At 37.3% G+C, this 25,646-nt stretch overlaps 1 protein-coding gene across 1 annotated transcript in view; it reads right to left on the bottom strand.

Moving 5' to 3' along the window:
* The window catches only part of KIF13A (kinesin family member 13A), a 122,321-nt gene that overhangs the window by 34,086 nt on the left and 62,589 nt on the right, over nt 1-25,646 (bottom strand). The window contains exons 5-16 of the mRNA XM_026059514.1: nt 21,773-21,865; nt 21,011-21,191; nt 19,886-19,973; nt 18,439-18,573; nt 17,460-17,572; nt 12,163-12,274; nt 11,584-11,796; nt 9,870-9,980; nt 8,707-8,841; nt 7,165-7,295; nt 5,361-5,447; nt 5,090-5,256 (exon numbers count right to left, since the gene is read on the bottom strand). Of these exons, the coding sequence (XP_025915299.1) occupies nt 5,090-5,256; nt 5,361-5,447; nt 7,165-7,295; nt 8,707-8,841; nt 9,870-9,980; nt 11,584-11,796; nt 12,163-12,274; nt 17,460-17,572; nt 18,439-18,573; nt 19,886-19,973; nt 21,011-21,191; nt 21,773-21,865 (1,566 nt within the window). The remainder of the gene's footprint in view (nt 1-5,089; nt 5,257-5,360; nt 5,448-7,164; nt 7,296-8,706; nt 8,842-9,869; nt 9,981-11,583; nt 11,797-12,162; nt 12,275-17,459; nt 17,573-18,438; nt 18,574-19,885; nt 19,974-21,010; nt 21,192-21,772; nt 21,866-25,646) is intronic.

The raw sequence follows: 25,646 nt of genomic DNA, 5'->3' as shown, positions 1-25,646 counted from the left end.
GGTAGTGTATGATGGTCACCATAACACCCCCCACCCCTGCCCCCCAAAAAAGATTCCTTGAATCTTCACAGGCAAATGTAGCATTACTGTATTCAGTAATGCATAATAACTTACTTAGTGCTAGAACTATTCAGACTGATTTTGCTAAAGATAATTTAAGCCACTATTTGTGATTTTAACATACACGGATAGTTAGGCGAGTGACTTTATAAACAAATTGTTCCCATTACAAATGCCAGAGAAGGAAACATGGTCTCCAGGGTTCTGCTGTTACAGTGGATTTGTATTTGCCTCCCAGCATCCTTTTTTTTTGAAGCATTAAGAKTAGTGTAAAGTACATCCTTATTTTTAGCAGAAAACAAACACTACTGCAAGTTGCTAGTGTGGCCCTATCCCTGTCAGTGGAAGAAATCACTGGCTTCACACACTAAAGCATTGTAAAATACCACCATTATGGCAATTACAAAGTGCAAAGCTAAAAATTGGTCAATATAAATAGCAACCAAGTTGCAAAACACTACATGATCCAGAACAGTCTTAAAATAACCACAAACGCTACTTTTTAGAACAAGACATTCTCAGAAAGATGGTTACCTATTTTTAGCTTCTAAACATGCAGTGTGACAAAAAAAAATTGACTGAGCCAAGTTCTAATATTCTAGTGTACCAAGCAAGGTATTAATGTTGATCTGTAGCATCATCATCAGCCTAACTTGTCCAGGCAATACTACAATTATCTGCAGGTGTATACATTTTACTACATCATGCCCTAAACAGTTTTAATTATGTGTAAGAATGGTTAAGAAATCAGATACTAAGCAGAAGATGTAGAACAGACATGGAAGAAATTAAAGCTCTCTAATGTGTTTGGAAACACAGGAAATTAATTTAAGGCTGAGTCACTGAAACAAGAGTTCCCTAAACTGCTCAAAGACCAAACCCAATGGCAGGGAGCAGTTTAACATCTTCATTAGTGACCTGGGTGATGGGGCAGAGCCCACCCTCAGCAAGTTTGCAGATGACACAAAACTGGCAGGAGCAGCTGACACACCAGAGGGCTGCACTGCCGTTCACAGGGACCTCGACAGGCTGGAGAAAGGGGCAGAGAGGAACCTCCTGAAGTTYGACACAGGGAAAGGCCAAGCCCTGCCCCTGGGGAGGAATAGGCCCCTGCACCAGGACAGCCTGGGGCCGACCGCCTGGAGAGCAGCTTGGCAGAGAAGGCCCTGGTGGACACCGAGTTGACCAGGAGTCAGCAACGGGCCCTTGCAGAAAGCAGCCTCTGGGTCTGCATTAGGCAGAGCACTGCCAGCAGGTGGAGGGAGGTGACCCTTCCCCTCTGCTCAGCCCTGGTGAGACCCACTGGGAGTGCTGGGTCCAGAGACGGGGACCTACTGGGGCAGGTCCACTGAAGGGCCACGAAGATGGTTAAGGGACTGGAACATCGGTGATAGGAGGAGAGGCTGAGAGAGCTGGGACTGCCCAGGCTGTGGAAGAGAAGGCTCGAGGGGATCTCATCAGTGTGTATAGATACCAGATGGGGGGAGTAAGGAAGACAGAGCCAGACTCTTCCCAGGGGTGCCTAGTGACAGGAGAAGAGGCAACGGGCACAGACAGATACAGGAAATTCCACTTAAATACTTTTTCAACCCCACACACACACACACAGTGAGGGTGCTCAAGTACCGGCACCGGTTGCCCAGGGAAGCTGTGGAGTCTCTAACCTTGGAAATATTTAAACTTCATTGAGCAGAGCCCTGAGCAACCTGTTGTAGATGACCTTGCTTTGAGCAGGGGCGTTGGACTATATGATCTCCAGAGGTCCTTTCTAACCTTAGCTATTCTGTGATTCTGAATTTCTTAATAAAAGTGAACTTTTCAGCCACCTAAATTTACAAGATCACATCCATCCCACAGAATCAAGCTATACTATGGAAAATATTTGGCACAAGATGCAAAAACCTAGTCTTTTTCAAGTTAGAAAAAGCAAAGTCACTACTGCTGGGAAATAAAAAAGCGGAGGCATGTTATGCAATATATCAGGCATTTACATTTTGCATTTCAATACAATTTGAATTCATACTTTTAGAAAAGTAATCTTCAATTTAACTTTAAAAAGCAATTCAACAGGAGAACCCAAATCTTTCATAGTGGAAAAGCAAAAAATGGTGTAAATTATGAATCATCGAATTACAAGAGAAAGCTACAAACAATGAAATTTTTCACGATTCAAAGCTGAAAATAGTGTTTAAGTGAGTTTTAAACACTGTCTCCCACAATTTAGGATCCCTCATGCAAAGTCAAACTGGGGATGATTCTACCTAGCGTTTGCCAAACATACAGTAAATTCAGTAGAATATTAAAGGTCCCAATTCTTTAAACATTTATGCAGGAAGAATTCAATTGGCCTTGACAAGATCATTCATATGCAGTGACTTGCTTGCAAAATGTTAGAATATTAACATTTACCTAAAAGACTTTACTTTCTCAGCGGGTGACTAGTATTTCATTACCCTACTGCAATTCGACTACTGTTGTGAATCAAGTGAATTAATTTAATAATAACAATGCTGAATAAAATCTTTAAGATTTTCATGTATGTGCACTTTTCCAGGCAAAGGAAGAAACATACAGCCTGTGCTGCTTTGCTAAATTACAGTAAAATTCCCACCTGAGCTGTAACTTGTTTGTTTGTTTGTTTGCTTGCTTAACTGGGAGGCCACATAACCTAACCAAATCCTTTACTTAAACTCTGAAATCCATACAGGAATAAAGTAAACTTTTTTGATGCATTCCTTTTTTGACCATCATCACAAATTTGTTGTACAAAGTTGATCTAACAGAATCTCACAATGAAAGTGAATGTGTTGAATGGGGCAGGGGAATGTAGGTGGTTTGTTTAYAGCTGTCTTCAAAGTTCAGCATTTTCCTGGGAGCTTTTCTAGAGACAGATGTAATACATGACACYGTTACAGTGTTTACATGCTATAAATTCTAGTGTGTTTGTGTTATGGAGAAGCCAGGCTGCTTATCTGAAGAGAGTTACTGTTCTCAACTACATCAAGGAAAAAACAAAACAAAACCACTCTTGCTTCAGGCTATGTCAAACCACTGATGCAAAAACCTCAAAACCCACACATCTCTATAAATAATTATCTATCCAATTTTAAAAATACCTTCTTCTTTCCTGGGGTTTCTCCAGAGAAGATGGATGAGAGAACTAACTGTCTTCAAATACTTTTAGCAAGTATTCTTGTGTATTATTTCTTCTCCCTTACCCTCAATTTTTTTTCATTTTAAGGAAGAATAAATAAATGGCATTGAGACAGACCCACTTTACTTTAAGTAATGAGGAGACTAAGTTATACTCATTTCACTTCTTATCCAACAATCTGAGAGTGTCTCAGAAAAACTGTTTTTTAGATTTGCCATTGAGAAGAACAGAAGCTGTGTTATCTAGCTATGTAAGAAACCTTGGAATCAAAGATCATAGTTACTTGTTTTGTCAGGGTTTTATTATCGCTCATTACTGCAGCTTAGTTAAACAATATCTGTGCAGGAGGGAGGGAAAGAGAGAAGAAGCAGAATAATTACGTTACAACTCCTTTGGAACGGTACAACATGTATGACAGCAAACATCTGCTGTGCATTGGGGAGAAAACATCTAATGAAAAAAAGCAAGGTCCACACACACAAGTAGGCCTGGATCACAATCAAAAAAGCCTACTGAACTAATATATAAAGATGTTTAAAATGTTTTGAAGCATCACTTCCAACAGCTAGAAAACACCACATGAAAATCAGAAAGTGTGCCCCTCCATTCACACAACGCCGACTCATTGTAGACTGCTACAGTTTGTTCAAATCTCTGGTTAGTGACAAGCAGATCAAGCATCAGTAATGCTTTCAAATTACTCCAGCAGTTTCATGCACGAGCCAATTATGTTCAAAACCTTTGTCCCAGCTTTGGCACAGATACGGGATGGTTTGAGGCCTTAAGACAGGCAACAGAATCTTCACGAGGGACGACAACACTGAAGACCACCAGGATGGCAGATTCATCTGAAATTTGTCTCCTGGTATGAGTGAACCATAATGAGAATATTTTTATTATCAAACAGCTTTTCACGTCAATTTAAATGGACTGACCCTGTACTCTCACTCACTCAAGCAGCCTCCACTAAAATCAAAATCAGACTGTAAAAACCAGCAAACTATTGCTAGAGAATCAAACATGCACAAAACCATCATGCTATATATACTCAACAGCAAAACAGAGAAGGAGAGAGAAGAGGGAGATATAAAGAAAGGAGAGCAGAAAGCAATGAAACACCATCTACTGTGTTTTCTTGAACAGTGACAAAAACCAAGATATTTTCCTCTCAAATTTTGTGTATTTAAAAAACCTGTACAAAGCATTCAGTACTCCACTAGGTTTTTCATCATATCTTCATACCATATTATAAAATATAAACTATGATTTGGCTTCTGGAAGCTATGAAATACCATACTATTTTATTGTCTGGTATAATTGTCCCAAAAAGGCATCACAATAGATTTTAACAAATAAAGATTAAATAAAGTATTGAAAGTTATCACAAGTTAAAATCATGCTAGCTGATATTCTTGACTATAGGCTTGCTTTGGTTACAGTGTATTTCTAACAAGGTTAAAACTGTCAGTAATATTTGATGCAAGAGGAAGGATGAACCTAACTAAGCCATAGCTAGAGTGTTCCTTTGCCTGCAGTAGCCTGCAAAAATGAGAGGTTAGCAGGACTTAGACAATGATTAGACATGCATATGCTTACAACTCAGCTCCGCTATAAAGGACAGCAGATGTACAAATATAAACTTATGCATCAGCGTACAAAGTAACTATTAGTTGCCTAGGTGAATTTTCTTCTTAATTCTTGGACTGCTTATTTTATATTCACACATAACACTGTTTCTGTAAAGTATCTTTTTCTGAAAATGCAGAGGGCACTGGAGTAAGTGGACCACTTGCTGTGCCTAGAAATTAAGTTCCATGCAGGATTTGTAAGATGATCCAAAAGAGCCTTTGGACTCCAATCTGGCAGTTCCCTTACCGTTACTATTCAGCGTCTTCATAATAACTTCCATTTGTGCAAACTCATAATTGTAGTCTGGCTCGGAAGAAGCTTCACTAGCTGCGTCCAGATCATGCTCCGCTAATGGGGCGTCTTTCTCAAAGTCTTTCAGCCAGTCTCTTCGTTTCCTCTTCGGTAAATTGATTCTGTTTAAGAATTAAAATTTAGTTTCTAAAAAGTTTATGCAGAACAGTGGAAGGGAAAAAAAGGCTGTAAGTAAAGAGCCTGGGAAACAAATATAAACTGTTACCTAAAAAAGTGGTTGTTTCCCCATAATAGTCTATCTCCATGCCATAACTGAGTGACAGAACATACTAGTGCACCATTTACACAGGATCTAAAAGAAAAAAAACAGAACTTTGGTGAAATCCTGAAAATAAAAGGTTGAAAAGTAACTACAAGATTTTATCTGTTTCCCTCATCTACACACAGTGAATTTTTTCATATGATGTACAAACCAACTAGAGTCTCATTAAAGAATAAATGGGAAAGTTACCAGTGTGATTTCTCCTGTAATAACTAAACACAAAAAGCTTCTACCCCTCCAGCTTTGGCTACTCCAACTCTTCACTAAACATACAGACCAGGTTGCCATATTAGCGGTGTTTTTTTTTTAATGTCCATTTCACAAACTGGGTCACAGCCTGTTTCTTATAAACACTCTGTAAACTTAGTTGCATGCAAATCCTGCTGACAAAGATCTCCAAGATACAGGTTAGTCAGCACACATTTGTAGAACATACTGTTAACATATAATGCATTCAAGCATAAGAAAAGACCCTTACATCAAAGTTTCATTCTTTCAGCAAACAGCCTCTAYTATTAACAAAGCTCTACTTTAGTGAACATCTGGGACACAGTATTTGCATCTAGGTTTCTTTGTATTTAAGTTGCATTCATAAAATGGAAAAAATTGAGCTGTTTGACTTTTGCATGTGTGAGTCATACAGCAGAACATTGTATTTTAAAGGGAAAAACACCCTTAAGTAAAATGAAAAATGCTTTTTCAGATGCAATGTTCTGAATTCAGCACTCTCAAGTCAACATAAACATGTAAGCATTTGATTTAAAATCAGATATTTTTGCACTGAAATTCTGGTAACTGAATTTCTGTTGACCCTAATCTTAACACCACCTACATAAGCACTGCAGAACAGGCACAAGTAAAACAAAATATATTATTATACATTTTTTCCACTGACACGTGCCTTTGTTCTTGCCAGTCAAAATGACTAATTTCCAGTACTGTAACTCTATCACCACAAGTCTGAATCCCATCTGTTTGAAATTTTGTACTGTAGGCTGCAGAAGAAAGACGTAAATTACCTCTAAGAGGTAATTTACTGAAGGCAAAGTAGAAGAGTTTAAAAAAAAGTGTCCCTCAAACCTTTGTTTCTCATACTTATATAGATTAGTTCACTCAAGCAGTAAGACCATTAGTTAGGACAAAGGTACAGCTTATCACATGCCTTTGGAAATGAAGTAACAAGGACATTTTAAAAACTCCACCCAAGAAGGCACTATGCCCTCAAAATGAAAAGTAATTAGAATACTGAAGTAGAAACAAAACAAGAAACTTTGATTCATATCTCACTTACTAGACACAACAATAATTGTAGTTTTTAAATCTTTAAACCACCTCTTTTCTCACAAAGCATTGAGCTTTGCAACAGGAACTACTCAGAGGCAGAATTTATCCTCCCCCATCAAAATGCAGCCTACTATCCCACCACAGAGGTTGGGATAGCAGCAGCATCTCAGTCATCCTGTTTATTACCTAAGACACAGAAGCAATGGTCCCTCACTCCTATTGAATACCTTTTATGTTGGTTTATTCTGAGCCAAAGCACTGACAGTCCTTTATGACACAGGCTGGTGTGTATGTGTAAATCTCAGTCCTATCTCTGAATTTCATTTCCAAGTCATCTATTTTGAAGCTACTAATTGATCAGAACATAAGATATTTCTAACTTTGTAAAATAAAAATGCACACAAGTCATCTGGTAATGAAGAGCAAACCCTTCACAGGATAAATGGTTGCTGATCTTCCTTACCTTGCATTTTCTTTTGGGGTCAGTGTAACTTCTCCATCTAAAGCAATATCAATCTCACAGTGTTCTGGTTGGATTCCTATACCAAAGAGCTGTATATCCTGAGAGGTATCTGCACCAACTCTCGTGTGATCCTAGAAAAGAAGCCGTTACTAAGAGACAAGCAAACTACCTCTGTTTATACAACTAAGACAATATTAGCTGAAGCACTGAGACTGTAAAATCCACATGCTATGATCCTTTGCTAGGCACTTCTACACAGCAGAAACAGTGCCACAGCAGATATGAAGACTATAAAGATCACACAAACTGCTCTTCTGCACTGTATTTCATCTCAATATAGTTTTAAATAAAGCAAAAATAAAGCATCTGACACACAAATTCTGATTTAAAAATATTCCCAAACTATGGTTGCTTGTGTGTGTGTGCATGTGCGCGTGCATGTGTGTGCACGTGTATATACATACACTTTTATATGTGTGTGTACACACACACATATAATATATATACACATATTTATATATATGTATACACACCCTATATATAATATAGGTTTTTATATGTATATAAAAATGTACGTCTATGTAGGCATACACACACACACATATATATATGAGGTAATGCACACAGTGAAGAAAACCAACCATGTCTTACAGCCATATGTGACAGAGGACGACACGGACAGGGAAACAAGGCGCACAAAATTGGCTGCTTTTTCAGAAGACAGCTATATATGGATCTCAACTGAGCCTACTGATCTCCACATAACTTGAAGCCATACTGTAAGTCCTGCTGAAATGCTTTACCTTACTGTTATTACAGAAGCTATATTTTGTTTGCTGCTGTTCAAATATAGAAGCCCAAGCCTTGTCACTAAAACAGAAAACTACCTATAAAATGGACAGGATAGTTTTTCCTATCTTGTTGACAAGAAGCTTACATTTCCAAAATATTGCCTACTTAGCCAGCTTTGTTAGGTTTCTGTCTGACACTATTTCACTCTGAAATGAAGACTATGCTGAACTGAATGGTATGAAAGCTAGTTGCAATAGGGAAACACACGTCTGTACATTTTTAACAGAGTTTGCTTTTTTTTTTATTTATTTATTTGTCCTTCATTACAGACTATGTTTATTCTTACTCATTACTACTAAACATATTCCCCTTTGCTTAACTGATTGAATATTTAAGGCATTCTCCTGTTCACTAACAGGAAGCAGCATCTTATACAAGGTTCTTAATTTAAGAAGCAATACTGCTTAAGCCAAAAGGGAGTTCTATTCGGTCCCTGGCTAGAAGAGCTAGAATTTATCTGAGCACTGGCACACTTTGAGCACTACCTCTCCCATCGTAATCCGGAGATCAATCAGGAAACCAGCAAGCTTAACCGCAAGAGAATGCAAGTTCAAGCAGTAGAAGCAGGCCTGTTTTATTTGGCTGCAAAYAGTCTTTAAAATCTAAATACGCTTGGAATGATGAATTTAGCCACAAACTGAAATCAACAAACAAATGTTTTTCTGTTCTATGTCCTGTTTCCATTCTTACCTTTAAATAATAAACCAAAAGCTCATTGAGTGCAGGGTCCGCGTTCAGGTTTACCAGATAACACTTGTCATCCCCAACCTTGATACCTGAAGACTCTAGTGATATTCCCATGCTCTCTAGCTGTCTTTGCCTCTCCTGCAAACAAAAATAGGTTATACATATTGCAGCAGGCAAGATTAGACAAGTACACCAAGTAAAGGAAAGAAGAATAACTAAAGCCAAAGATTAACACTCATTTTGTACATTGCTACCAGAAATAGCATCGCACATTAGACACAAGAAAAGAATCTAAGATAATGGTCAAGTGTTATATATTTAATAGAATTTATTTTTATACACTGAAAATAAACCTAAACCTCAAACACCTACTTATCCAAAATGGTGCTTACTTATGCAAGTAGCCTTTTCAATTTTATTAGAGCTATTCATAAGTAACAGAACATGGCTTTGAACCTATGCGTTGATTAAAAGATGCTCTCAGTACATGCAATGATTACAAAGACAAGCATATTCATAGATCATTTTGGGAAAAGCATGCCACAGAAGAGTGGGTTTGGGGGAGGGTGTATGGTTTATTTGTTTGTTTTTTACAGTTGTTGCACCAAAACATGTTTCTGGAACATTAGGACTAGAAAGGGAAACCAGCAATACTCATTTCCCAAGCTACAGATGGTAAAAACAACAGAAAAGTAAATTGAAATCCTAAAAATCTTATTTTTAAGAAAATAATATTAAGCTACCACTAGTGAATGTATGTACACATTTTCCTCCTGTGATTAAGTTGACATTAAAAGCAATAGGAAGTGTAAACAACTGCCTCAAATTCTGATCCTATTGAAATTGTTGATTTTGTAGTGACTTCATGAAAAACATGTTCAGGATCACATTATGGTCTTATGAACAAAAAAGCAGCCCAAATATATTTTGATATTTTGTTTTAAAATCAAATATTAGCTTTTATCAATTATACCCATGACACAACTACATTTATTCTAATGAAACTCAGACCACGAAAAAATGGAAAACATGGGAAAGAGCCAAAAATCCAGAGGAATCCAAAACACTGGGTGGAGAAGACAGCACAGTCCCCTGAAGCGCATGGAATTCAGCTGACTTGCTTTAAATGACTACCTGGTCTTTCCTACTTAAGATTTCTGAACTACCTGTGCAATTTCTTCCGTTTTCCTTAACTTTTCTTCCCAGGTGACTGTTAGCTCTTTTATTAGTTTTTCTGATTCTTCCAATTTTTCCTTCAGTTCTGGAGCTTTCATGGCCTAAAAGATAGAATTGGTAAAACAGTTAAGGTACTCTTCACTTTGCCACAGCTGCTTGTACAAGGAAGCTGCACACACCAACAGAATATCAAACACAGCAAATACAGATTTCAGCTTTTCCCCCACGTTTTTCATGGTGGAAGATGAAAAATAGGACATTTGCAAAGGAAGAGGATAAAAATCAACCAATAATTGGTCCAGATCTGAAACAGCTGAAGATCTACATAGCTCCACAGAAGCTACTGAAACTACATTATCTAAGGAAATGTCAGGGCATGGTCACTCAGGCTTCAGTGTCTGTATAAAATATCTAATACTTAATAACTCTTGAGTCTAGTTGTCTAAAGATCAACTCCACTGCCTGTCATCTTACAGTTATTTCAAATACAGCTCCACCTGATATTTAGCCTTCCATTCTACCCCAGTTTTGTAAGTCTCCTTGAAGTTTCATTAAAGCTTTCAGACTGATATTGTTGATTACATCCAAAGGCAGGCAGGCACGCACTGGAGCTAACACAGGCTTCCCACTTCACAATAGGAAGCAAAAGTAAGGGGCTGGAAGATTTCCAGTGATCAGGAACAATTCAACAGCTTGGCCTATAACTTTAGGCAACTGTTTTGAACAGAAGGTGTAACGGATGAGAGAAGAGAAAAAAATTTTGCAAAAATTTGAACAACTTCCTACCTTCCTACTGACTGGGTTTAATCACAATCTGCCAATTTACCAGTTGCCAATAACTAAGGATAGATTACAAAAATATGTTGCGATCCAAAATATGGATTAGAGTACAAATATAGATTCTTAATCAGGAAAGAACTGAATGGGTCCTTTCTAAGGCAGACTTTCCCATTTCAGCCTGTAAGGAACTGTTTATATAAGGAACATTATTCCATACTTGAATGTCAAGTTTAAGCACCACACATATTTACACTGAGATGTACTTCAGGGTTTGGGTTGGGTTTTTTGGGGGACCAATATTCTGTGTTTTGCCCAAAAATATCAAAAATATTGTCCTACAGTGCAATGGCTAATTTCCCCCATCATCATCAAAAGTACTCCTACTCTGATACTTTACCTTCCAACTAGGGTATACCTAAGATTAGCAGAAATCACTATGTGGACTGTTTAGCCATAAGGCATAATGCTGGTGGTTTCAGTGTTGTGGTTCTGTCCATTCTATATGTTCCATATATTTTTAGGTCCAATACCAAATATAGTTTTTCATACTTTTCCATTTGACATCCTACAGTCATATACTCCACCAGTTGGGGGGTGGGGGTGGGGAGCTTTTGTCAATAGCTCTATATGAAGTTGTATTACAGGTCTTATCTGTGCTGCATCATTTAATGATTGACAAAAAATTCTTCTGGAACAGCCTATTATATATAACATCTGTACAATGTTGTCCTGATTTAAAAGATATTAAAAACAAGGAAATATTATGTTGGATCTATTTCAGGAAACAAAGTTAATTATTTAAAAATCAATATAATACTCTTCCTTTCCTCATTTTGTAAGACTTAAATATCAAGCTAATCTTCCTCTCAAAGTCTGTGACATTTCTTCAAATAACTCAGTTTATACCATACTGTGAATAATTACCTCAGCTTGCGAGAGCTGTTCTTTCAGTTTTTCAACTTCTTCACGTAATTCTCTGATGACCCTGGCATTTGGATCTTCATTCACCACAGCATGATTAACTATCCTCTTGGCTCTGTCTGCATATCTTAGAGTAGAAAGTGTTTCTTCATAATTGTCTGCTGCTGGACTAATTGTGGCTATCATAGCAGTTTGGCTGTTTCCTCCCAAGTTGTCCTGTAGGACACATTCACAGAAAGTTGAAGGATTAAAAATTGTTCTGTAATTATAAAATGTCTTTATAAAGACATTTAAAATACAAAGCTTACTATTTAGATACTGAAATACGCTGGTTAGGTTACATCCAAATATGATCCATAAACATTTCCAACCATCTCCACCAGTTTGGATTCCACTATAACTTAAAATAGACCAATTATGACTGTACACAGAATTACCACTGTGTACATTAATCTCTCCAAATTACTTGGAATAACTTGTAGATGTGACAGCACCTTAGTTCATTTTTTATCAAAAAAAGTCTATATTCCACAAACTCTTAAGCTGACAGCTTGTGAATAGGGTGAACAGAGTATTAATTACCTTGAGAAGCCAAGTGAGTACAGAGTCTCTGTAAGGCACAAACTTGCTTTTCCCCTTCCCTGCTGCTTGGTCAGCGAGTGATGATATAACCAACCCCAGTGTCGAAAGCGATCTATAAAGGCAACACAGCAGAACAGCTTTGAGAACATATTCCAAAAGTGGATTTAATAAAACACAGAGGAGGGGGTTTGCTAGAGCTCAATTTGTGCTTTCCAGAAATTCACATCCAACTTTTAAAATACTGTAGAACAATTTAAGTTGAAAGTGACCACAGGAGATCAGCTAGTCCGCAATCCTGCTCAAAACAGAGCAGGATAGTTATGGAAGTTACATATTTGGAACAAAGTGGATATCTAAAATGTTTCATCTCATCCGGTAATAAGACCAAGTCCCAGGAAGACTAAGTTAAAGTATTCAGGTATTTTTAAAAGTTTGAAAAGGGCATCGATGACTGTTCCAGTACATGGAGAGTCACTGCCTTAGATTAGACACCTACATTTCTCAGAGATTAAAAATCTTTCCATCTGGGACTCTCTGCCTTATGATATTACGAGTCAATGCTAGCAGCACAGTAAAAATATCCTGTCTCTGTGAAGAATGTTTTAAGAACACTAGCTTAACAACAGACTAAAACTAAACAATTCTCTATTGATAAGGAGGTAACTTAAAGACAAAACCAGCTATGGCCCAGTAGAACTAGTCTGCCCTGGTGGAGCAGTGACTAACCTGCCATTACACGATAGTGAAGGACTTCTCATCAGAAGAGCCTAATTTGGAAGTCTATTGACAAATGGGTTGACTTATAATTGAGAAGGCACTTCACTAGCTTTTTGGAAAAAAAAAAAAAAAAAGACCAAACAGCCCCCAAGTTATCAAAATGTTGCATGAAAAAGAGCATTCGAAGAAGGTCCTAAATTGCTTAGCAGACAGCCCAAATGACACTCTAGAATAGAGAAGAGAATAAGAACTTGTTCATTTTAGAACTTGTACCACTTCTATCTAAAAAGAAGGTGTAATTGTATTAGCAATCTTTGCAAAAGATCTATGTATTATATATTCCAACTGTTATACAACCCTGGGTAAACTATAAACAACAGTGGGGATCTTGAGGTGAGTATGTTTAAGATAATGAGCTGGTCCAGGATCCTGAGAACATTTAGATCAGAAGATCCACATCAGTAAAGAGGTAATAAACAGATGCCTAAAGGGTCTTAAAACAGACAGTGTCAGAGCCCAAAAGCAATACTGGTCCCTCATGCTAAGGCTCAATTATCCAGTAAATATTTATAACTATCAAAGAAATCTTTAGTAGGGTTGCGATTAGAAAGTCAAATAAATCTTTGATTGTACTTCTTTTCCACTCCATCCTTTTGAGTTTTCCTTTTGAAGATACAGTACTTTTTTTTAAGAGACAGGCAGTGTATGCACACTGACTAATGCTGTTTGAGACTACTGGTGGTTCATGAAATAAAGTTTAATAAAAATATTCTTCTGCAAGATTTGTTATTAATGAAGTTAGCTGACGGTAAAATAACTACAACATTACATGTCAGAAAAGATGTCCCGTATTGCGTAGCAGAAGGAAACAGAAAATGGCATGAAGATAGCTTAGACCTGAAAGGAAAACTAAAAGGAAAAGAAATGTAAGGAGAGGCTAGCCAATGGGATCACCTGAGCAAGCACTCTATTTTGTAAATTTGTCTATCAGATAGATTTCCAATGCACATCTGAAAAATTCACACAGCGAAAAGGACAGCTAGCCCGTTGCAGAAACAAAAGCCTCACAACTTCTGAAAGGCTGAGGGAGGGGGAGAGGGAGTTAGTTGCTGTCTCCAATCTCCCCTTTCCACAGATCAAGATGGCGGCACATTAACCGTGGAAGAACCAACAGGAGGGTGCTCTACGCTGCTCTGCTCCATAGCAACCTCCCGCAACACAGCTCAAAAGCACTGCCAGCACAGGCCCAATGGGGTCTGCCTTCAAGAAACATCAGGTTAGAAAACCATCCTGCCCTATTTTCCTCTGTGATTCCTCTTTCTCTTTTGAAATGAGGGGAAATGTGAAAACAGAAGCCAAAAACTGAGGGAAAGGGAAGAACAAGGACTTTCTCTCACTCGGGGTGGGGGGATGGAAAAAACAGGGATTAGAAAAGGTCCATCACTGAAAACTGTTTCACAACAGGTCTGTAACAACAATTCTAGCTATAGACTCAATATTTTAATAAGTGAGCAATAGTCAGCTTAGTAACACAGAATTAAAAGATGTGATAATATTTCTGCTTCCTATACACTGATTTTATTTTAAGACTAATTGTTAACATATGCAATGAAAACGGAACTGCAGTCCTTTAGAGTATTCTGCTTGAGACTGCATAAGACAAAGCTGCTGTTTAAAGACTTTAAGAAAAGCACTCAAAGAAATAGCTGCAACAAAATAATTACAGGACTCAGCGGCTGCTTTGCTTCATGCTAAACAAAGCAGAGACCTGTCATTATGTTGATCCTGTCTCATAACACTTACATAATCAGTCAACCAAAAGGCCTGAGCAAAGAGCACCCAACAGACTGAGGCAGTTAGAAAACCAGAGCGAGTTTACACAGTGCAGACCATGAAAAAGTCCCATTTCGTTCCTGCAGACTTTCCGTTTTCCATGTCTCTTAAGCACGACCGGGCTCTCCCTTGCCACGGTGCGGCTGGAAGTTTGCACACTCCCAGCGCGGGCCTGAGTCAGCAGCATTCAAGGTGAGGCGGCGATTCCTCACTGCGGGGGAGGACTCCTGTCCCTAAATGACACACATTCAAGCTGCTTTCGTAATATCGCCATCCGTTCTTTAATAAACAGAACCTTTATTTTTATTAGTTAGCACTGAATACAAAAGTTTTCCCTAAAATCAGCTTGGAGCCAATTCCCCTCCCATTTTTAAAGGCTTCTTTTCTCATTAAAATGACAGTGGCTATGATTTTACTAATCAGAATGAAAATTACAGACTGTTTACAGAAAATATCTTCCTAGACACTAACTGACAGCTTTTTTATTCTGCTTCCTCCTACTTCCGTATTCTAGAAATTCTTTGATCACACTGCAAAGAGCTGTCAAGCACCTGTGTTTCTAGGCTCACTTCAGGAACTAGCGCATCCTGGGGGAGCAATGAGCACATCCAGCTTTCTTCTGAGTTACGGTAAGCCCCTTAAGAACTGCAAAAATAAAGACGGCAGACTCCCAGCACCTTCCTCATGACACAAGGGAACCCTGCACCAGCTCAAAGACAAAACAGAAGTAATCTTTGTTACAATTTTAAGGAGCCATTGATACAAGTCACATAACTATCAGTTGCTTCAGGAAATAAGCAGGAGAGCAATCCATCACTTCCCATCTGCAACACTGTCCCAAGAGAGCCAAAACCATGGGACTGAAAAGGAGGCTAACACAGTTCCAGCCTGCTTTCACACAGAAACAAAAGGCAAAGAAACCTGCAGCGACTGGTTGAACATCACACTATATGGCTTTGGTATGTGCAGCTGAAGTGCACATTTTTCCCTTTCTTATAAATACAGAAACAGGTATGTTATTTCCACATTCTTCTTCACGGCAATAAAACATAGCACAAGCAGCAAATTTATTTGTCAGGTAATCCCAGCAACTCCATTTTTGATCTCATAAAATATCCAGCACATGCTAACACAACCACAGATGTTGCTTATTTATTTAAAAAAAAAAAAAAAAGTTGTTGGGGAGCTGACATAGCAAGGTATACAGCTTAAGTATTCCATATTACTCCAGAAATGATTTTTGCCTTTCCCTCATAAATAACGTGCATCTTACATATTGCTCATTTTCTTCCAAAGAGTAAAACACACACCAATTCTGAGACTTTCAACAAAAGCCAGCCTTCATTAAAGCTCCAAGGAACAACAAGGATGTAATGAAGGACACTAAAGCGCAGCACTGTAAGAATTCTCCTTTCCCCACCAGTTCAAAGAGCTATTTCAAATAGAGAATGTTTAAAAATGGTTGAAGTAATACAGACTTATACCATCTAAGAATTTAACTGAGGGGAAAAGTAGAGACTGTCTACTTTTCTTTCTAAAACACATTTAACAGAAAAATTTAGTGCTTTCATCTCAAATCCTGTATCATCAAATGCATTGAATCAGTATGGGCAGACCAACATTCCTAATACTGTTACTGCATTAATGCCCTACAGGTTTAACAAAGAGAAAGCATCCTATTAGAAAATGTGAAGTCTTTCTGTATCTATAGCTATACTTTTAGTTTGTTAGTATCTGTTGTAAGAGTTGGTATTTGAATTCTTCCCCAAGAATCAGAAAGGAACATTTAGTTTCACCTTTGTTTATGCGTAAGACAAATACAGTTCCTAGTCAAACTGATTTAACCAGTAACCTGGAGGGTAAAGGTTCAGTACCTGCCATTAGCCAACCAGAACCATGTCATTTCATGTTACATGGACTCCACCAGCCTGACTACCAGTATGACACATTAAACACATAATAAATTAGACATTATGCTATAAAGAACAAACATGTTCAAACTCTAAAAATAGGTAACTTAAAATCATTTTTAGCATGAATGCTGTTCAAACATACTTTTTGCTATCATTGTTAACTTAGAATAACAAAAAGTTTTGTAACATTTTAAAATTAAATTGAAAAAGCAGTAGCTTTTAATGTTATAGTTTAACTCATTTTTCCCAGGAAAATTAGCAGGCTTAAGATAGTAGTAATATTGTACTAAATTCTTGCTTTTGGGGAATAACACAGTAATTACAGTAAAAAAGTACCTTGAAACTTGTCATTGCTTGAGTACAAATGCCCAAGGCAATGTTAAACTCACACAGCTTCATTCTAGTCTGGTTTTTTTTTAAGCTGTGAATCATACTCTTACATATTTTAATACATGTTGGAACAAAGCCATTCAACTCTGCAACTTCGCATTCTTCCTTGGGCATGCGATGAGACAAATACATGAGCCTGAGGACAGGGCGTATAAATGAATCACAAAAGGTACACGCTTAATTAAAGAGTGTTGTTGTCACTTTTTCCAGATAAAATTCATGTAACCCTCATCTGAGTCAAGTATGAATCAGGGTCCCTATGCCAATGAAAAGAAAACACATKGTGCTTAGCAAAGAGCAACTGAAAAAGACATATTTAACTGGTTTTGACTAGGCATACTGTTTGAACTGACTTGCGACAAGCACACCAAGACAGGAGACCAATGAAACAACAGTCAGCCTTACAAGATTAAGCTCTGCAATTGGTGTATGCCAATGCCTTACTTGTTTATGTTGCTGCCTTCCTTCAGACGTTCTCCCGCAGCTCCCGTTTTGGACACTCTCTCACTGCCGGCCAAATCCACCAGGCTCACCTTGCTGACCTTCTCTCCAGAATTCTGCACAGATGAAACACGGGAGGAAAACAGCAAAAAACATGAACACAAAAAAAACACTAACAGATCTGATACTAGCACCATTAAACAGTGCTGTTCATAATACTGTGGGTTAAAATACGACATTAGGCACATAAGAAGCAGGAATTCTCACAGCTTTTACAGTTCTTTAACAGTCACTCATATTTTTTATTTTACACTAATGAAACAGAATCAGCTATGTCRTAACTTTAATAACTTTACCGGCATAGCAGGCCATTAAAACATACCAACTTCAACAACAATTAACACCTAAGACAGGTTTCACAGTGGCAGTAYAATCTTAAAAAGTGATCCAACTTTTTGCTTGATCTGTTTTGCCTCCTCATTCTTCCAGTGTTCTCTCAATCTTGTGTTTTTGCCAAAATACTACTTTTATTGCTGGGCCCCATGGCATTAAAGTGTAGCAGCACTGCTAAACAAATCAGGTATGCATACCAAAGAAAAAACAGTGAGTTATGTTAAAGACTTAAGAGAAAGGAAGAATAAGTCAAAACAGCAAGCATTTTCCCTTCCACTACAGATCAAGTTAAAAATATTGTAATATCACATGGCAAATTATCTCTGTGAGATATGGTGACCCTTATAAAGAAGGTTAAGTTGAGACACCTTCAGTTTTAAAATGGTAGGTGTTTTTGTATTTAGAGTTTTATCCCACATTAAGTGATACCACTGATACATCTACCAGAGCATGCACTGGGGTAGCAATGCAAAAGGTGCTTCTTTTAACTGATCATTGCTCAGAACAAACTGAAAACATTCAGTGTCCGAATGGAGAAAAGAGAAAGAATTCACCGCAGCTTCATAAATGAGTCAACAGAAATACATACACCGGACTGCTGGTCGTACAGTGTCTGAGTCACTATAATACTGAATACAGCATGAGAGCGACTGCTTTCTTCATTCATGTTGGTTGCAGCAACTGTTCGAGATTTGTTTCCCTCCGACATCAGTGACTCAATATCCTAAAGCAAAAAGAGTAAAAGGTAATGCTAGGATAAAAGCAAGTGTTGTGCTTGCTGAACAAAATTCCCATCTAGATGGAAGGGTGCATGTGTGTGGGAGAGAGGAAGAAGGGAAGGCGGAAGTAACAAGAAACATCTTTGTACATTTTGAGATGTATAGGTACAAAGAGTTGGCAGTTTCACTGAATGAGGTTTCGTTATACCACTGTATTGAGTGCTGCACTTAAAAGCCCAGGAACAACACACAACGCACATTCTCCTGATCTGTTGCTGAAATATGCTGGCAACATCCACATTACAAATCATATTTGTTTAATGCTCATAATCAAGCTAACACAGATCCACTTACATAAATGAACACAATGCGTCTCTTTAGTGAACTGCACTAATACTTTCTTCACTTAATTGGCTCTAACGGCTACCTCAGTTGGAGGCTGTACCTTTCTACACACATAAAAGATGATTATGCTAAGTCTAATAGATGTGCTAGCTGAGTCTTTCCAGACAGTTTACATAAGTCAGCCAGAAACTAGGCATTAACAAAATTTCCTAAATCTGAACAAATCAGATATGCTTTCAAAGCACATAATTCACCATCAGAGGTGTGAAAGCAATTTATGCTTTACAGCATGCACAGATGTTTCGGAAAAATAAAATTCACCATGAAGAAAAGAATTGGTCCGCATATAATACCACATGAACCCATGTAACACAGCATTTTTAGACCAACATTTCCTGAAGTAGCTTCTTCAAAAAGAAAGGTCTATGCAATTCACACAACAGTCCTGCTTTAATTATTTTCCAATGTAGCTATCGTAGTTCACTGGCTTCTACAATATCAACACACATTTGAATAAATCAGCAACCCAATTGGGCTCATATGGTGGTATGATTTAAATTTTAAATGATATGAGCTATATTGTACATTCTCATATAATTAATAACTGCAAAAGCAGGTTGTATTCAATGGACAAAAAATAATTATCCATGCTGGAATCCATGCCAAAAGACTTAATATCTTTGTTTTGAAAGCCTCAGATTTCCTGTGTATTTTGTGCTTTGTATATAGCGTATAAATTGAAAACTCCAAAATAAAGACGTGCCGCTGCTATTATCTTTTTAACCAATATAAAGCAGAACCTAATGCTTTTAGACGAAATACTCCTAACCATTAGAGGAGATCTTTGTGATTGTCAGAGACTATATATACTCTTAAGAACCAAAACATCTGGATAGATACTAGTTTTCACAAGATTTCCATTGCTTATGTACACAGACATTATTTATTCACTTGTCATCAGTTTCAATTTACCTCAAAGTTCGTAACAGCCAGCTGAGATAAGCCGTCTACATATGGTCCCAACACTTTGTGCTCTCGAACCTTAAGGGACTGCCGACTCCTATGGAATAAAATAGATCTTACGCACAATCCACTAGAGTGAACTTTATTTATTCAAAAATAAAAATAATTAAAAAAGACAAAATAGTGTCTATATAGCAGAAGTCAACCTGCTATGTCTTTTAATTGAAATAACAGGAGGAAAAAAGGCTTCCAGAAAAAAAATCAAACTGACTAAGAAACAAATCAATCTAACAGGTTTAAGTCAATGTACATGAATTGTTTTTTTTTTTTTTAAATGCCCACACTACCACCCCCCAACTTGTGGCTGAAACAAAACCTTAAATGCCTCATCTGGCAGGTAGACTTATTGACAAAGAAGGAAACCAAAACTCCCCCAGAAATTTGCTAAAGCTTCAATTCTTCATGTTTTCCACACCTTATTGAAATACATTATTTAAGTCTAAAATCCACTTGTAAACTAACTCGCATAGTTCTGCACCTGGCATAATCATGCTCAAGAATCAAAATAAATACCATATATATCACTATTAAGACTGAAAAAACGATGAAGACATCTCTTATCTAAACATTTCCAAGCCAGAAAACCTAACCAGTACTTTTGTGTAGATGAAACAGAAGGAAGAAAGAGTCGTGTGTATATTCTGAGGTGTTACCCTTTCCCATTTGGAAAGTTCATCTTCTAAACAAGGAAAACCAACTTGGAAATAAGCTTCAAACTCTCTTTTATGAAGAGGGAGTTTATGAATATTTTTACTTGAATGGAGTCTTGATCACATGGCAAAAAAATCCCAAGCATTTATTTGTATGTAGCCTTGTTTTCTGGTGGAGAACTGCTGCATATTGTATTTATTCATATCATGGTGTGGTTATCTTGATATTTAAACTGATCCACAACAGTTACTGCTTCATATACAGGCTTTATAAAGATATTCTCTTCTTTCTGATGTTTGGTACCCAATCCTTTCTAAAGAAGCCATATAAACAAATTCTGAAAAAACCTTCTCAAAGACTTCCAAAAGTGATAAGTTTCAACTACAAATGAAGAAGAGGGTGGGGGTGGACACGGCTACTCACCCTTTTGGATCAAGCAAATCTCTAACCTTCTCATTGTAGATTTCCATATAGGACACTTCAACTTTAAAAGTATGAGATTCATTTTCTTCCACAGAGATTCTCTGAAATAAAGCGTAACAGAGCCGTGGGATCAGACCCAGCTGCTCTGCATTGCCCATCATTGAAAAGGATTTTCCTGAACCTAAGGGAAAAAGGAAAAGAAAATGCTTGAGAATGCAGTTTCTGAGTTACTCATTTGTTCACAAAGYGCATGTTTTTATTCTCTTTATATTCCTCCAGAAGCACATATCCGAACAACATGACATGCTATTCCAGACAGACAGCTTGCTCCTTGGACTACCAGATGCAGGTTTAAAAAAAAAAAACAACCCCCCCCCCCCAGAAATTATTTCCATGATCCCCTTTGGGAGGGCCATTATTTGCCACCTTTTTTAACACTCTCAGACACACAAAATGAGCCTTGGGTATGAACTACTTTCAGGCTTAGAAAGTGGCTCCAAGAGGTAGCAAGTACGAGCATATTTACAGAGCTGTGTTAAGAACATTACACTGTCACTGGCTTTGCTGAGCTCATTGTGTTTACACAGGACATCAATTTCCAAAACAGTGAAGCAAATACAAATCACTATGATACAATGGAAAACTGCATCTTAATAAACAATGAAGTTTAACTTCAGAATGTTTCTAAAAATATTTTTTTGACATTACCTAGTTTAATATTTATGTTCTATTCTCCTGATTTATCACAAGAGACTCTCTCACCTGTCTGTCCATAGGCAAATATACAAGCATTATATCCCTGAAAGGCCTTTTCAAGAATTCCTTCTCCAAGGCACTTGAACACCACTTCTTGACCTATAAAATAGTAATTTTTTTTAATTCATTAAAAAAAAAAAAAGAAGAAAGAAAAAAGGAAAAGAAAACAGGTTGCATTTTACTGAAAGCAAAAAAAGAATTCAGAAATTATTTTTTACTATTAAGTGCACTGGTAAGGAACAAATGATTTCATACGTAACTGAGTGACTGTAAATTCAATTTGGCTGCCTAAAACTAGTCTAATAAGCTATCTGTGTGTTTAAGTATACTGCTCATTTTCCTGTGAAGCAAATACTTCTTCAGAAAGCAATAGTTTAAGTTGTACGCTTAGAAAACAATGTAGATGCCTAGATTTTGTATTATTTAAGAGTAAATTTTGCAATGAATATGTATTCTTTAATCACAAACTAAACTGAAGAGTTCTGTAACAGAACTGCAGAAAAACATTAGTGAACAAGGATATTACAGSTACAACAAATATTATACTAGTAGTAGTACTAGCTTTTCTCTTAGGAATTGGCCTTGAGTTTCACTAAAAGCCTATTATTTTTAAACCTGTGCCAAGGTGATGCTGCAAGCAAGATAAAACATTCTGATAATATTAAGGGAGGAAATGCACATTATTAGGTTGAGATTTAAAAACAGATTTGTTTAAGTATATATCCTGGCAAACCCATAGTTTGAAGTATCAGCTACAGAACTCCACAGTCTGAAAAATCCTCTCTTTGTGCCAGACAAAAGATTTTAGGTATCCTTCAATCTTTTAGACATAGAATATGAAAATAGGCATAGGGGTTTTAATCAGAAAGCTCAGAATTTGTATACCACAGACAAGGTCACTCACTGGTTGTCTGTTTCGAGCTCTGATCTGGGAATTATGCCATCTGCATGTATGCCCAAAACAAGAAGAACTGAGCTAAGGGCAATATTTATGTCTATTTTGATGTTTGATTTTAAGCTTAAATACACTGCCCGGTGACTTTGCGAACAGTAATGTCACCTGTTTATCTCTTATACAGACAATGATTTCATGTTTCAGCTGTGCTGAAATATTTGTCAGTTACATGAAGTTATTTTGTATAGTGGATGTAATAGTGATTTCCACAGTTCTCAAAATGGAACATACTTACTGGCATCAAAAACATAACTAGCTATATGTTTATACATCGCATGAGAATATTTACACTCTACTGTCTTTGAGTAATTGGTAACCCATAAAACACTTGCGGAACAAACTGTGGAATGATTGTGGAATGGTTTACACGTGTAAATAGAACTAAAAATTCACATATTATGTTTATTTTCCTTTAATTTCTCTTTTGCTGTAAATGAAAAACTATTGCAGCAAAGATGGTCCTTGTATATCTTCCAAATTAAATTTCTAAAATTCCAAAAGGTTACTGTTTCTTGGATTAGCAGAGTTCAAATTAACAGTTCAGAAACACTGAATACAAGAATTAAAAACAGAGGAGAATCTGCTGTACTCGCAAGTAATTCCATCTCCACCCCAGCATTTTTTCATTCAGTTTATGATTATTCACTCATAATATAGATGTTGAGCGATGCATCGTCCAACAATAAGTATCCTGTCCAGCTCAGAATAAATCATGTTCTGGCATATCAGTAGTCAGCAGCTTGAAATAATCAGCAACTTTCTTGTTACCATGCAAGAAACTTGTCATAAATTTGTCACAAGAAATGCTTTTAGTCACTAAGGCAATCTCTTCCTAGAAATAATCTGGCTGAAATTCATGCTTTTTTCTTCCCAAACTTTTATTGCTACCAAAATATAGACGAAACCAGACTCTTTGCAGCTGTAACATTTGCTTTGTTTTAAAGCTTATCTCATGCTTGACGGATCTTGGACGACTATGCAATTCTCTCTACAATAAAATAAGCTGTTCTATCTTTCTCAGATACTAAGAAAATAGATATAGAAAACATCAACAAACTACCTAAGACTGAAGAAATACATCAACAAAAGAGTTTAATACGGGTGTACAGTGCACAAACTTGCTTTCCATCCTACTCCCAAGGGCACATTTTGAAGTCACCAAAGCAGCAGGGAGCCGCTTACTCTCTGGCTGAGCAAGAATGCAAAAATCAAGCAAAGATTGAAGCTGAGTATAATTATTAAGAGAGGAAAAAACAGAATTCTGCAGAGATTGTGAGAGGAGAATAAAACCATTTGTCAGAAAAGGAAAAAAAAACAAAAAACTGTATCATCCATTTTTGACCAGTAATACCACAGAACCTYCTCCCTGTTTCCCAAGGGTGGGGGAAGAGACCAAGAAGTTATAAAATAGTACATGGTCATAACCATAAGATGACCTACAGAATCCCTTATGGATAAATACAGGAGAAGGAGCCCAGTCTGAATCTCAAAGGCCAAGCTGGATTTTTTGCAGAAAAGATTTAATTTTCAAACAATCATCTCTAAAACTGAAAGCCATTCAGACAGTGATATAGAATTCTAAAATGACGTTTTTAGAATGATTTTTATGAGCAGAGGTATACAAACACAGATGAATAGGTCATGATAGAATAATGCTTAGCCTACACAGCTGAATTATCATGGGATAAAATAAAATGGTTTTAAGTGCACTCATAAAAGAACAGAAGAATTCAAATTTCAAATCACAGCTATTTTATTCTTTTGCGAATGCAGTGCACTTTTGAGGTTAGCAACATATAATCCAGGAAATTTGGAGATATTTTTCATGAAGAAACCTCACTTCTTCCCCCAGGGATTTTATTAGTGGGTTTTGCAAACTGATTAAAAAAWTTGTGTTAGATAGAATTATGTTTATGTGCACTTATGGTCAAAGAAAGTAATGCAGTTCCATTGTCTACATTACTACGTTTTGGTTTTGCTAAATAATCTTACCCTGCCACAGTTAATATTTTTGCTTGTTTACAGGAGCTTTCTTCCACTGGTATCTAGCTTTTCTTTTAAAAGAGGTGAGCAAGAGTATTAACTCATTTTTAACTAAATTTACCAATACAGAGAAACATCTTTTTTCCTGCCACTTAGTTTCCCTATATCTACCCATATTCTCTTTAAAAAGGGATTCACAATCTTCCAGCTGGGTAAGACCATATACAGCCTCTTGCAGAGGCAACTAAAGGCTGAACATCGAAACACCTGGTCCCCTCACCCATCTTCTGACCAAACTGTGGGCATGTCTTAGGTGACGGACACATGTGCAGTCAGGCTGGGGAAAGCACACCCAAGGCCTTCGGAAAGCCCAGAGTGAGCATGTGAGCCGCCAGCTCTCACAGTCCAGGATCTCCTGTCTGCCCACCCCTTAGACAAAAGGGGAGCAAACTCTGGTGAATTTTTCTTTGCAGACCAAAGGCTAAACAATCCTGTTTCAAGACCAAACGCTTCCTTTCCCTTAAGGAATATGGCTTAAACTGGAATCATTTTCAGACAACGTTGCTGCATGCTMTAGAACTCTAGTTCCAGCACATCCTACACTTCAGCTAACACAGCAAGGTGGAAAACCCTTCTGTTAATGCACCTTTAGGGATGCTCTGGTAATGAAAACCTGATAAAGCATTGGTGGATGCCCACTCAATTCTGAAGATGTACTAGAAATCAAAGTCAAGACAATACGGAAGCCTTTTCCACTTTTACTAGACAACTATAACTATCTTCATACCTTCAAGCCATCACCTGTGCCTTTTGGCAAGTACAACTACAAGCTTGTTGCCAACTGCAGAAAATGTAAGAAAGATCAAATAATTAACTCTCAATCTGTTAAAAGGCCACTTCCAGTACAAGACTGGCCCAAGAATCTTTTTATCAGCTCTTTGC

The sequence above is a fragment of the Apteryx rowi genome, unplaced genomic scaffold (genome assembly GCF_003343035.1).
Source record: "Apteryx rowi isolate R43461 unplaced genomic scaffold, aptRow1 scaffold_159, whole genome shotgun sequence".
Lineage (NCBI taxonomy): Eukaryota > Metazoa > Chordata > Aves > Apterygiformes > Apterygidae > Apteryx > Apteryx rowi.
Note: the sequence above shows the minus strand (reverse complement) of the source record. Positions and strands in the feature narration are given on the sequence as shown.